Raw genomic sequence first — 15,000 nt, forward strand, 5'->3', positions numbered from 1 at the left:
ATTCATCCCTTCCTCCGTCCATCTGTCCCTCCATCCACCTATCCGTCCAGCCATCCATCTATCTGTCCCTCCATCCACCTATCCGTCCAGCCATCCATCTATCTGTCCCTCCATCCACCTATCCGTCCAGCCATCCATCTATCCGTCCAGCCATCCACCCAATCCTTCATTCATCCATTCATTCATTTGTTCACCTATTCATCCATCCATTCATTCATCTACTCATCTTCTTCCCTTCAGAAATACTCTCAGAAAACACCTGCACGGATTAGCAGTAGAAGTGGTAGTACTGCAGTAAACCTCACCACTAGAGTCCTGTTTCTGTCTAAAGCTATGTTGGGTCCAGAGAGGAACCGTGTTAACTCACACTCAGAGACTACCAGCAGGTTAGAGCAGGACTGGACCCGAGGTGAGGGAGAGGAGGAACAGTTTGCAAAGCCAGCCATATTATGTAGCCTTTATGACAGTGCTACTGTACGTAGCTCTTGTGACAGAGACATGCCATGTCCCCTGCTGAAGGTCTGGAAAGCTAGCCAGAATTATGTAGCCTTTACAACAGGGCTATGAATCCTTTATGACAGTGCTATGTAACCTTTATGACAGTAATATGTAGCCTTTATGTCAGTGCTATGTATCTCTTATGACAGAGAGCCATGCTTTATTTCCCCTCTGTAGGTCTGGAGCCTGCTCCCGTGTCCTCCATGAGTGTAGATTTTGACGCTGTGTTCGGGAGTAAAGTGGCCAATAATGATGTCAAGCCTGCCGCTGGTAAACAAACTCAACCAATCAAATCTCCTGACATGTCTAAAAACCCCTCTGGCTACGTTCCAACAGCCCACTGTTTAGTATGCATGACCCAGTGTGCATTGCCTCATTCTCAATGGTATGCTGGTGTGGTTATTGGAACACAGCCTTTGTCTGGCTTGGCGTGCCTTGCTGCTCTCTGCAGTAACAGTACTAGTCTAATCATCTCCTGTCCTGTTAGCCCTGGTCCACATTTCTAGCTTGATGCTCTTGTCCTGAGCTAACCCTGTGTAGGCTTACTACTGCTACTGCTACTACTACTACTACTACTGCTTTAGGCCCATAGCTGCTTACGCCTGGTGTTTTTGCTACCACTGAGTACTCCCATCTGGCGAAGCAGCATGTGTGCGCACGTGTGTGTGAGTAAGAGAGCATGTGTTTCGCTCATCCATGTCTGTGTGTATAGTCTGTCACCTCATTCCATTCCCATTCCATCCTCCTGTTTGTTTGGTTGGTTGTTTTTTTTGTTGTTCACACACTCGTCCAAACACTCTCCTGGTACTCTATCAGAGTCCACTGTTCTACCCATCATCACACAGCGGAGGAGGGGAGGAGAGGAGGAGAGGAGAGGAGTCACTGAGGCGCTGCGCCTCCATCTGGCCTCCCCTCTGCTGTCATTGGGTTTCTCCTCTCCTCCCTCCCTCCCTCCCTCCGTTCTCTGTATACAGTGTCTGTCCCCTCCTCATCTCTGTTCTCTGTATACAGTGTCTGTCCCCTCCTCATCTCTGTTCTCTGTATACAGTGTCTGTCCCCTCCTCATCTCTGTTCTCTGTATACAGTGTCTGTCCCCTCCTCATCTCTGTTCTCTGTATACAGTGTCTGTCCCCTCCTCATCTCTGTTCTCTGTATACAGTGTCTGTCCCCTCCTCATCTCTGTTCTCTGTATACAGTGTCTGTCCCCTCCTCATCTCTGTTCTCTACATTTGCATCTCAACTCCCTTCATTCTCTTACTCTCTTTCTGTTCTCTACATCTTTCTGTGCCCCCTCTTTTTAATTCTCTCCATCTGCCCTATCCTCCATTCTGTCATTGTGAGCCTCTATAACACTTAACATTCCTTTCTTCCTAATACAATATCTTTCTCTCTCTCTCATGCTGGCCTCTGGGCTCTGGTCTGTTCTACTGTTGTGGTGAGTGGGATAGTTTCTGCCCCCCCTCCCCTCCCCTCCCCCCAGCCCCAATCTTGTTCTGTTCCTGCTAGCTAAGCAGGAAGTCCTCTCTCCCTCCCTACTTCATGAATGTGGCCTATGTCAGCACACTGTCCAGCAGCCAGACGCTGCTTCCTAACTAAATATTATTCCTCCTCCTTTTTTTCTCTCTCTCTTTTCTTGTTCAAGTGGTGGGAGCAGGGGGAGGAGGGAGGGAGGGAGGGTGTAGCTCTGTTCTGTGTAGTGCTTTCTCTTCATTTCCTTGTTTCTACCTGACTGTCTGTCTCGTGTCCTGCATATATCCCTCTTTCCCCCCTCGTCTCTGTGTATGTCTGTCTGTCAGCCTGTCTCTTTCTAAACCTCTTTACTCATTTTCTTTCCCCCTTTTTTTCTCCTCCACTCCCTTTTCCCCCTCCCTCTCTCCCTCCTCCTCGCCTCCTCTTCCTCATCCTTCCTCCCACCCCCCCCAAGTGGTTCTCTATCTCTCTCAGAAGAGTAATATATAGCCATTAGCAGAATGAGTGCTGACAGGGGGATTGTTTATACAGGGAATTACAGTTTGCCATTGACTCTGACTGCACAGGAACAAGACCAATCAGCCTTTACACACACTCACTACTGGGACTACAGTACATATGCATGCATGCACACACACACACACACACACACACACACACACACACACAATTCATCAGCTTTATGACTCAACATGACAAACACAAATACATAAATCCCTCCCAGCGCAACTGCTACTAGCTACTGAGCCTGTTCTAGAGCCAGAGTGAATAGAACCTGGTGTGTTGGATAGACCACCACAACACTGCAACAGGGAAATTAAATAGGAGATCTATAATAGAAAGGGGATGGATTCTTGCATTTGCTGCTTTTGACTTTTTTTAACCCATCCAAATTGTGTGTGTGTGTGTGTAGGTTTTGACACTCTAGGAGACCTGATGAAGCCCACAGTGCCCACTCACACCCAGGCTCCGCCCATGGCTCTGCACGCGGGAGGCAAACTGCTGGCCAACGACCTTGACTCATCCCTCGCCAACCTCGTGGGCAGTGAGTACAAGGACACAACACACACATCACTTCTCTTCTTGACTCGCACTCTCTCCTCCCTCCACCTATGAGTCTCCTCTCTGCTCCGCTCCCTCTATCCACCTGATGCCCCCCCCCCCCCCCCCCCCATGGTGAGTGGGAGGGGAGAGTGGTCAGTAGAGACTAATATGCCTGCCTAATGGGGGTGAATGGAGCTACCTGCCACAGCCAGATAGAGAGGGAGGGGGGGGGGGGGGGGGCAGGGAGTGAGAGAGATAGCCGCTAGACGAGGGAGAGGTCCACAGGCACACCCCATTCCAAGGCTATGTTTAAGCCCATCACCAGCCCCCCAGGGATGACTGTCTCGTACTCACTGTCTGTTCCTCTCTCTCACTGTCATACACACACTTTATCTCTCTCCGTCTCTTGCTCACCATCTCTCCCTCTTTGTCCCTCTCTCACTCTTCCAAGTGCCCACGCACACGCACACACACACGCACGCGCACACGCACAAACACAAACACAACCAAACACCACCAAAACCTCCCTCTCTGACTCTCTCTCTCTCTCTCCCTCTCCCTCAGATCTGCAGTTCGGAGGAACCCCAGCCAAGAAGTAAGTGTCTGAGCTGTGATGTAGTGCCAGACTGCAGGGTTTTCCCTTGACTATAGAAATCTCCTCTCCTGGGCTCCCCGCCATCCTACTCCTCTCCGTTCTCTATGAGGCTCTGTTCTCTCCTACATATGACTAAACCTTACAACTCAGCCAGACACACTCTACTAGGCTCTAGGATCCAGCCAAGCCACTCCATGCTCCAAATCTTATGGGCTCAAGTCTGTAGGAAACTAAACTGAAACTAAAATAGTTCATCTGTGTTGAGGCTCTAATCCTTTTTTTTTTTCTTTTTTTTTTTTTTTTACACTTGCTATTTTTTACATTGCAATTGTTGTTTGTCCAATTGCTATTTAGGCCTGTATGTCAGAGTAGGGGAGTCTTTTGGTAGTCTTGATGGATTAGAGAAGCTATTTGTTACCAGCACCCCATCAAGAGACCGTCGGTTTATGTGTCGATATCATCATCTGGTGTTTTTGTGTGGTGCGTTTTGTCACTGTGTGATGTGGTACAGTATCTGCCCTGTGACTGGTTGATTAACGTGTCTGTTGGTTTTGCGTGGCGCTGTTTGTCGCTGTGTGCGCCCATCTTCAGGCCCGACATGCAGTGGAGCCAGCAGGGGGAGAAGAAGCTGACAGGGGGCAACAACTGGCAGAGCAAGACCATGACCACAACCACGGCCTGGAGCCCTGCCCCCATGGCACCAGCACCCATGCCCGTGCAACACATGGTGAGTGGTAGACGCACACACACACACACACATACACCCACACACTGCATGCTATACGCAGGTTACACACACACACACACACACACACACACACGCACATTATGTTATACGCAAGTTACACAAGTGCATAGAAGCACTTGGGTACACACACACACACACACACACGGAGTAGCAGGATGTTATTTGAGTCTGTCTGACCCAGTGTCTTGTTTTGAAATAGAGTGTCTATCTGTAGCAGGGAGCCAAGTCTCTGAGTGCTGAGCTTGCCAATGCATCCTTGTCCTCCTGATCTCTACTACAATACTGGCTGACTGGGAGATTCTGTCACTAACCCCTTGCTTCCCCTCTCTTTCTTTCTCTCTCTTCCTCCCTCTTTCACTCTGTCTCTCTCTCTCCCATCGTCAATGTCCCTTTTTCTCTCCCGCCCTCCCTCCGCCTTTTTCTCTCTTGTTTTTTCCCTTTCCTCTTTCTGGTTTCCTCTTTTTCTTTTAACATTCCATACTTTTTGCCTTGTCATCCACTCGTATTGTTTTTTCGCTTTGTTGTCTTGACATCTGCACCACCATGGCCCCTTTCTATCTCTCCTTTCCTCCCTCCCCCTCCTCTCTATCTCTCTTCTCTCTATCTCTCTCTGTGTCTCTGTGTCCTTCCCTGGCAGAATGGAATGTTCTATACTAGTTATGTAAGTACTTTGCTGCTGCTGTCTGTGTTGCTGTGTAGAGAGACATGTGTTAGATATCATCCTAGTGCGATCTCTCTCTGTCTTTCTCTCTCTCTGTGTGTCTGCTCTCTCTCCCTCCACTCTGTTGCATTCCTCATTGAGGTGCTGTGTATTTATAAAGACAGGGAACCTTTTTAACTCCTCTAATTAAAGAGTCTCCTCACCCCTCTGCCATGTGCCTCCACAGCAGTGTGTCTCTACCTCTGTCTGTGCCCGGGCAGGGGCCGCCAGCCCTACCAGCCTGGTCCCAGATCTGGCTTCAGCCAGCTCCTAGTACCGTCATTGTCAATGGTTAAAGCACATGCTAGCAAGTAGTGTCGGGCGGTATAACGGTAATACAGTATCCCGTGGAATGCCCACGGTGTGCCTTTTAATACCTTCATAAAATGTCTGCTCCATTATCTATCAAACTGCCAACTTAAGCACTGTTTTGTCAATTTACAATGTGTAACAGTGCCGCTGACAGCGTGGTCGGAGAAAGAATTACAATATTTCACCTTCAGGAGTCTAACTTTTGGGGTGTTGCACGTGACCTCTTCCACCTAAGGTTAGAGAACAAGAAAAAAAAATATACCGCTTCTGTATGGCAGCATTTGGGGTTCTGACTCAACGATAAAGGAGAGCCTGCAGATTTGGATGAAATAAGCTTGTCCAAAGATAAACTCTTGGCCATAACGACTGACAATGCTGCTAAGATTGCAGCCGCCATCAGGGCCCTGAATTGGCCATGGCTCAACTGTTTTGGCCACAACCTCAATCTGGTGGTGACAAACACAGTACAGGACCAGAGGCAACGGACAAACCGGTTCCTCTGAGTCTGCCGTGCCATTACCGCCGCCTTCTCTCACAGCTGGCCCCGAAAGGGAGAGCTCAAAAAGAAGCCAGTGGAATTAGGACTCCCAGAGCATAATCTCATAACGGTAACTAAATCAATATTTTATAGACAAATGATAGCCTATAGGATATATGACATGGGACATGAGACAAGTTATATTATTACAAATACAGTGTGTGATGCTTCTTATTAAGCTGTCATATTATGCTATCCAACTGTTTAGTTTAGTTTGTCAAGTTATTCTTTAGGCTAAATGTTATACGGTATAGCAGTTTTTCAATGTAGATTAAATATATGGAGCAAAGACGACTCCCGCCAGCCCCTCGCAACGGTATTCATTTCTCACGGTAATACCGCATACCCCTGTCACATTTGAGGACAGTGTGAAGGTGTGAACGTGCTTTTCTCCTCCTCAGAGGACAATGTAGGTTGCTACCACCCTTGAGGAAAGATAAAGCACATACAGATCTGTGATCAGGCTAGCTCAGGTTAAAACAAGCCCTATAGAACTGGCTAAATCAATGTCAGCTCCCTCTCTCAGGAACCAGTGCCTGGCCACGGACCAGGGGTTGAGAACCACTACTCTGGAGTCACAAGGGTGTTTATTACCTACTGTACCTCCAACCAGTCAGAGGCTTTGCATGACTTGTGTTTATTTGACCTGTTGACCTCTGTATGTGGTGATGTTTTACCTGTACAGTATCTTCCCCCACCTGTACTGCATATAAATTAGGCCTATATGACATCATGCATTTTTATTAGACCTGTTCCTCCTCACCTGTACTGTAAATAGACTCACCTTATCACCACTCCTCTCCTCCCTCTTGATTTGACTACCTTATAAGTGCTGTGCAAATATATGGAAGGCGGCAGCAGCAGCCTTTTGGCCCTAGTTAGTGATGACAGTAATGCTGTATTCATGTGCTCCTCGGAAATGGCAAACTTGGATATTTCCGACTGGGCAACTCGTGTTACTTTGAGATCTCCATGTTTCCCACTCGAGGCTATTTCAGAATTAACCAATAGAAAGCACTGCGCGACTTCTTGGTGGGAAGCTCAGAGTTTCAGAGGAGCACTTGAATGTACCATAACTGTAGAAACAGCCTGTTGGCCCTAGTTATGACAGTTCCGGTACAACAGCACTGCGGTGTAGATATAGACATGTCAAAAGCCACAGCAGCACCATCTGGTGGACAAAGCCATGACGTTTATATTGCCTGAGGGACAGTGGTTTTACTACCACAACAAGCCAATACGTGTATAATGGAGTAATCAATAAATGTATTGATATATTATCAACAAGCAGCATTAGCAGTGTTTTGGCATGGCCTGTATCCAGGGCAGCTATCCAGCACTGTGACAGACTACTCAGGCTCAGAGCTGTAGGATCAATACTTATGATCAGGCCTCCGTTCTGTCCTCAGACCCTGATTAATGCACCTGATACTAGATCTGATACCAAAGCAGACACATTGATTAGCATGGATCAATTCAGTTATCCAGAATATCCACCTCCCCCAACCCTGGCCCCCTCTCTTTAGATGTAGCGAAGGCCTGTGGATTTAGTGTTTAAATCATTGGATGCATCTTTCCCTCAATGGTACACTGCACTACTTTTAAGAGAATCACTTTTGTAAAAATCGAACTAAACAATTGAATGAAAATGGATGAGTCAATGATAGGAACAGGAAGGTTTTTGTGCTGTTGTTTTGTATCACTGTAAGCCCTTGATGGTTGGGATTCCTTTAAGCAGAGTGTACTATTGGCGATTTCCCACTCTCACTTTTGGCACCAGTGCTTGGCCCAAAGCTTCAGACTGTTGTGTTTCCATCTCCAAGAACTGCCCCAAAAAAGCCCAGGGCCATGGCCCCCAAGGTCCTACCCTAACCTGGGACCTTGGGGAGATTTTGGGGACTTTTTTGGCGACCTGGGCAATGGGGTTTGGGGGTAGGTGTGCAACATGTACTGCACCCTATCATTGTTTGGGTAGCCTAGTCTACGGGACTGCTACTTGTTATGTTACAAAAGCAAGTAAACGCAATCTAAACCGTTAACTGGTTAGTTAGTTTGGTTTGGAGTCACATTTCGAAACATTTCTATTTACGATTAAGTTTGCTCAGCTGCGGGTAAGCACCCGTTTCATTTCATGGGAAATTGACTGGCTCAACTGTACAATCTATGCTAGTTTTCGTGTACATTTCCAAACTAAATAAAGGAGTGGGACTCTGTCTCTAGTGGAAAAGCAGCATAAGTGTAGAAATGCAAAGACACTCTCTGTACTGTAACCCGGTAGTAGTACTGTTAACATCTGAGAACTCTCTCTTTCTCTCCTCCTAGGCTCCTGCACCAATGGCTTTCCCCATGGCGACACAACAAGTGCCTATGTATGGAATGGTGAGACAAACACCTTTAGATGTACATCTGGTGGAGAGCTGGAACATCCAAGTTGCACTTACAATACTTGATCATATTGTATGTCTCTCTCTGTCCCTCCGTCCTTCCCTCCCTCCCTCCCCCTCTCTCAGGTCCCTCCTCAGATGGGACAGATGGGTGGAGTTCAAGTGATGGCTCCTCAGCCCATGATGTACAACCAGCCTGTCCTAAGACCTACCAACCCATTTGCCCCTATGCCTGGAGCCCAGGTAACTAACACACACACACACACATACACACACACGCACACACACACACACACACACACGTCATCATACCAACCAACCTTCTCTCCCTCTCCAGATGCAGTTCATGTAGTCCCATCGGGGGGAGCAGAGTGCCAAAAGTGACGGCAAAAAGTACAGAGCGATCAAACAGAAAGAGAGGAATGAATGAGCGAACAAACGAAAGACAGACGGACAGAAGAAAAAACAACCAACACCAAATACAAGAAGGGGAGAGGAAGATGGAAGAAAAAGGAGGATGAACCGGGGAGATGGAGGATAGAGGGTTGGAACACAGAGGGGGGGAAGAATGGGGAAGTGTTACTATGATGTCATCATGGCTCACCTCTGTCTGAAACAGCCCCGCCACCAACACACACACACACACACACACACACACTCTTCCCCCACAAAGTGTCAAACAACGGTGCTTGCCTCCTGTACGTGGCCGTTATGGTCAATGTATTCATGTCACCATTTGAGACGTATCTTCCTTGTAGAACACATCTGGATGTCCTGTGCAGATAAAGGATGAATGTATAGCTCTCTAGGTCACTGTGTGTGCGGTTAAAGAGTGAGACGGGTTAAAGAGTGAGACGGGTTAAAGAGTGAGACGGGTTAAAGACTATGGGTGGGTGGGTGGGTGTGTGTAGCTGTGTTTATTAGCTTTCTCTTTGTGTTATGCAAAGTATCTTCTGTTTTCTAGTCTTTGCTGTTACAGTTACTGTGGCTCGTGAGGTTGTGTTACTGCTCTGCTTTTGGAGCGCTTTTGTTCCAGAGAAGGAGAGGGAGAAGCAGAAATCTTGCCCAGGCCGCCATGTTGAGCTTCTCATCCAGGAAAGACAGGTTTGTCTAGATAGAAGATACTACTAGATGTGTAGGTCAGAGTTGGAGCCGGGTGTGTGTTAGGGTCTCTATGGTGTGAATTAACTTTACACCACTTGTCCCAAAGCCAGTCCTACTGTCCTATAGGAGGATTACTTCTGCTGAGAACTAGACAGGTCCGGAGAGTGTGCTGTTACACACAGCGAGGGTGTCAGGGCAGGTTGTATTTGGTGTTTTGTTGTCTTTGAGCACTTTGTGTGTGTGTTTGTGTTCATACAGTAACTAATTTCTCTGTGAGCTGGTCTCTACCCCTCCTAGCTAAAATGTCATCAGTTCAAGCTGTTTAAAAAAAAGAATAATAATAAAAAAAAAAAAAGTTATTTTTTATTATTTTTTTATTCTTCTCATTGTTACATATTTGATCGACCAAAGTCACATTGTGCTGTGATTTTTGTCCCTGCTCACTTGCCGTCCCCTTGCCCTTGTCTGCTCAGTAGTTAAGAGCACTTAAGAGTGTGTTACCCCATACACTGTGTGTGTGTGTGTGTGTGTGTGTGTGTGTGTGTGTGTGTGACACCCAGGGGAGCTGTTTCAGACACAGACAAGCCATTCGCCAGGTGCAATCATGCTGGATGTAACATAAAGAACCCCACCCACCCACCTCCACCCTCCCAACTCTCATTGGCTGTCTATGTCTACATCTGTCCACTGAGAGAACTAGAGAACTGTTGTAAACCTTATTTCCTTCTCTGATGTATCTGTAACCTTGTAAAAAACAACTTCCTCCTCAATGTTGATATCCTCACCTTGTCATAACCCTCCCCTCTCTACTGAACAACGTTGAGTTCATCACATAACAGGTTGTCGGTATACAAACCTAACAGTGGTGGTTATTATTGTTACGATTTGTGTTTTTCACCATAATGTTAATTATTCATATTTTTGTTTTGTTTTAAAGCCATATTAGATAATTCACAATTTCCCCTCTACCTGTGTTAAAGGATGGTATTGCTGACGAATATACAACAAGACTTAAAGATGGAGCGTTTCATTAAGGACTGAACATGTTGATAGCAACCAGTTCTGTGCCAATAAGGATAAGCACTGAATGAAATGTATGGTTCAAGGTGTATATTTGTTTAGAAGACTGAGTTAATGAACTCCCAACAATGGCTTTGCCTGCACTCTCTGGCTTTAACATAGGGCTTGGGGTCAAGGTGACTTCTGTGTCAGAGGTCAACCCAGGTATAGGAGGGGTCACGTCCATTTCAGCCAAAGCATCCGTTGCCTATACCACATACACACACAATTTGTTTTGGTGTATAACACACACACTTTCACACATGTACATACACAATTTGTTTCAGTGTATAACACGCACACACTCACACTCACATTCATTCACTCTGTTTCTCATGGAGGGCTGTTTCTGTTGAATTTCGTGGCAACTAAAGCCACAGGGTTAAGTTGCCTTTTTTGAGCTCATACAGTTAAGAGGGTTTTGTAATTCCCTATTTGTTCAGCAAGCAGAAATGTTGCACTGATAGGACTACACTCCTGATGGTGGTTCAGACAGGATGGAGGGAGAGGAAGGGGTGATAGGTAGCTTAAGGGGGTGGTTGGTGTGGTGTTGTCAGATATAGTACTGATGCACTCTAACTGAAACAGAACTGCTCTAAGCCGCCTCATGTCAGTTTGATGTAAGTGTGATGGGAGCCAGATAGATGTGTTGATGAACAGAAACAAAAGTGTCTGCCTTCAAATCGAACCATCTATCTGTCCCAGTACAAATAATGGACAGAACCTGAAGGAAAGTAGAAAGAGAGAGCGAGAGAGAGATGGCCATAAATTAAAGCTTCCCCCAGATCCCAGTCTTTGCCTAGACTACATCCCAGCATTTACACTCTTCCAATGTAGTTGTCCAGTGCTGTGATGTTTCTGATCCTGTCCACTGTCTAATACTCAGCTTTAGGATCCCCTCCTACCATCTCTTCACTGTCTGGTGCATATAGCTCTAGAATGCCTTTGGCTGCTTGTCATTGTCTGGTGTATATAGCTCTAGATTCTCCGATCATCTCTTCGCTGTCTTATAGATATATTGTCTTTTCTTTTTGTCGCTTGTCACAGTCTAGTAGAAATAGCTCTAGATTCTCTCTTTGTGACTTCACTTTCTGGTGGACAACATTCTACATCCCCCCTTTGTCAGTGTCTGGTAGATGTAGCTCTAGCTTCTCTTCCCAACTCTTCACTGTCTGATGTAGATATATCTGTAGAATACCCTCTCTAGTACAACTTGCTCTAGCTTCTCTCCTGACGTCTCTCCCCTATCTGGTAGACACAGCTCTAGACCCCACCCCCCTTTCACTGGACTCTTTATCGTGAGCCATCACTGCTTGTGCTGTGACTGTGTGATCGATGCTATCCGTAAACTGTCTCTGATTGGATCATATGTGCAGACAGCCAATCAGATGCTTTCATGTCCGGTATGCTGCACAGCCTGCCACTTTGCGTGTCGGCTAAACCGAACGTCCACAATGGCTGAAAGAGATCTCCCAAAATTGAACAAGGTGTTTTAGCCTGGTCACATGACTAGCTCTGTGTCCAACCATGTCACATAGGCGTTACTTAGCCTATGAGGACTGAGAAAATGACACAATGACTTTAGCATAAATAGACTGGCACCCAGACTACGGTGTTGCACCCAGAGTCTTTCCCAGGTGTCTAGTGGCATTAGCCTGTCTCAAAGAAGGCCTCTATGGTAGCATTTGTCCTCTGTAGGTGTTGTCAATGTTTAGGACGTCCCCTAATATCTGTATCCCACAATGGATGGCCCTCCCTGGGCTCCACAGACAGAGTTGGCCCTTGATCAGGAGGGCATGCTCAAGCTCCGGGTGGAGGTTGCTCTCAGGCACAGATCTGATCTAGGATCAGCCTACCCTCTCCCCTCACTAGAACCTTACTATTAGGAAGGTCAAATGCAAAACTGACCTTAGATCAGCTCAGACAGACAGAGGGGTAACTGGATTCTTGGGTGGTTTGACATTGAAGTTGATGAGCACAGCTTTTTTCGAGATGAATCCAATTCCGTCTTGTGTTGTGGTTGGTCCCAGTCGTTTGTTTCCTTTCTCCCTCCTTTGATCTGTTTTTTTTGGGGGGGGGGTCTTTTTCCTTTTCTGCATGGTATCCAGTCCTGCCTGTGAATGGAGGTGTTTGTGTGTCTTTGAACTGGTTTCAAATAGAAGAAGGACAGAGAGAGAGAGAGCACGGTGAAGACCACAGCACCCATGGTCCGGTTGTAGACTTTGGGGTGGAGTTCAATAGTCTAGAGTGGCCTCCTCTCCTGATCTTCTTTCTTTCATCCGTACTAATCTGAAAGAACTGGATTGGTGAAAGCAAAAGTCTTGGTACTGTAGGAATGTCCACCATCTTTTTTTTTTGTCTTCAGATCAAATCAGATGAAGGTTGAAGAAAATGAGGAGAGGAAACTACAGCCAGTAGTTCTGTAGAATGTTGGGGCACAGCACCTTGGCCTCTCTCTCCTGTGTATTGAGTGCATGGTTGTGTTGTCATGTTGATGTTTTTTGCGGTAACAGCTGCCCTTAAAAAGCATGATGATCTTCTCTGTCGTCCTGTTAACTCTGTTTAATTGTCTGGGAGAGGTTGTCATGGTTGCTTCTCTGATATGGCACCCTGCAAGAACAGAGGAAGTGAGCCTCGGTCACCGGACAAAGGAAGTCACCCCCTGAAACAGATCTACGATCAGATTACCCCATCCTAACCCTAACCATCAGGGAGGGGGAGTGCTAAACTGACCTCAGATCAGTGTCTATGGCCGACTTACACAACTCTGCCCTGAGAAACAGGTGATGCGGAGGTGGAAACTAACAGACCACCAGACCTGGGGTTATCTGTGCGCCATTGTGTTTGCCTGGTGCAATTGAACCAATGCGATAGCCCCAAAAGTGCTAACCCCGATCATCTGGTCCTCGAGGCAGGCTCAAGCAAATGCTCAAAGTATTTGAAAGGTTTGTAAACTAGACTATTTGACCTAGGTCTGCAGACCCAACGTGATGAGTAGTCGTCCGCATCGCTAGTTTGATCAAAACTGCTGACCTACGAGCCACAGTCGCAACACGACACGCCAAACATTTTACTTTTCCAAAGATGCCATGTTAACTTTTATCTTGTATTGAAATGGGTCTTTTTGATGTTTGCTATTGTGGTGCCCTCTGTTGGTGAATCTCTGTAGTAACTCAGTAACAGATTGTAGGGATGGGCACACTGCACCTGCAAGGTTACTAAATGATGAACAACATTGTTTTTGTATAACCCTGCCTGGTAATTAGGCAATAGCCTATCTATCTCAATAAGGGAATGGGGAGACAGGTACTGTACAGCCTTGGCGGTGACAGACAGACGTGTTCCCACTCCTACTGTAGCTGAGAATGATCTGAGATTAGACAGTGATGTCTTCAGGAGGCAGGGCTTCTGTGTATGCCATGAGTGTGTCTGCACAGAGAGTTAAATGGAACCCCCAGAGAATAGAACTTAAATGAAACGATTAGTCTCCCAAATTCCTTCCTGGCCTCCTTTGTCATCAGCTGTCCAATCTTATGTATCACTCTAGACTGTACTCTGTTACTAATGCTACTCTGGACAGTAAGGCAAGACTTTGTCCCATAGAGGTATAACAGACGTAACCGGGCCTAGACCGTCAGGTAATGTTGATTTGAATGGGAATGACCCTTCAATGAATTCTATAGAACTCTATGGTCCCACCTCAGTGTCATCAGGCTAACCCATGTAAACAGGAAGAGAGAGAGAGAGAGAGGCTGTTTGGGTTGTGAAACTGATAATTCCTTCATTCGCCAGTCGGTGTGTTTGTTCAAAGATCTTGTGCACGTTCTTTTTTCTACATGTTTTTTGGTAACCCCCTCTGACTGCTGCCTCACGATACTATGTATATATAAATACACATTACATACATTACATTACATGCAGACATACTTTGCAATTATATTATTTTTGTCTTTTTGTATTCTTTTCTGAATGTGAGATATTTGCATCATACAGTATATAGATAGATATGATACCACCCAACGGGGATAGATACGGAGAGGAAGGCTCCAGCCTTCCCACGGTCATCGATGGGTGGATGGATTGTCAATGATGCCAAATGAATTGGTGAACACACGCCCTCTTCTCTGGCTCTCCTTTATCTCCCCTTCTCTTTGTACATTTTTATTTATTTATGCAGAATATAAGGATTTTATTAAGCATGGAAAACAAACGTTACAGAAAATCATGGGCTTTTATTTGACTGCGTTTTTGTTTATTTAGGGTTTTGTTTCTCTTCTTTTTTTTATGAAATAAAAAGTCATTTTCCATTCCTAAATTGTGTTGTCGTTTTTTTTTTTTTTTATTAAAAGTCGCATCCTCACCTTTCCAGTTTGAAAATAAAGACCTTTTGAGAAAAGGGCACAATGTGTTGACAGACAATGGTATTCCATTCCTAGAATTAGAATCTGTTTTCTAATTAAATCCATTGTTCCAATACCATATGGGAAGTGTCGTTTTCTGTACTGATTTGAGATTGCACATCCTACCACTGCGTTACTGCACAGCCTG

General features: G+C 46.0%; 1 protein-coding gene across 2 annotated transcripts in view; it reads left to right on the forward strand.

The window, feature by feature from the left end:
- LOC310809906 (phosphatidylinositol-binding clathrin assembly protein) overlaps positions 1–9,160 on the forward strand; it is a 34,651-nt gene extending 25,491 nt beyond the window's left edge. For both annotated transcript variants that reach the window (XM_083677426.1, XM_083677427.1), the window contains exons 13-19: positions 676–768; positions 2,882–3,013; positions 3,577–3,607; positions 4,172–4,334; positions 8,228–8,284; positions 8,416–8,532; positions 8,627–9,160. In XM_083677426.1, coding sequence (XP_083533552.1) covers positions 676–768; positions 2,882–3,013; positions 3,577–3,607; positions 4,172–4,334; positions 8,228–8,284; positions 8,416–8,532; positions 8,627–8,641 — 608 coding nt within the window. In that variant the 3' untranslated portion in view covers positions 8,642–9,160. The remainder of the gene's footprint in view (positions 1–675; positions 769–2,881; positions 3,014–3,576; positions 3,608–4,171; positions 4,335–8,227; positions 8,285–8,415; positions 8,533–8,626) is intronic.
- The last annotated feature ends 5,840 nt before the right edge of the window (positions 9,161–15,000 follow it).

The sequence above is a fragment of the Argentina silus genome, assembly GCF_951799395.1.
Source record: "Argentina silus genome assembly, chromosome: 1".
Classification (NCBI taxonomy): Eukaryota; Metazoa; Chordata; class Actinopteri; order Argentiniformes; family Argentinidae; genus Argentina; species Argentina silus.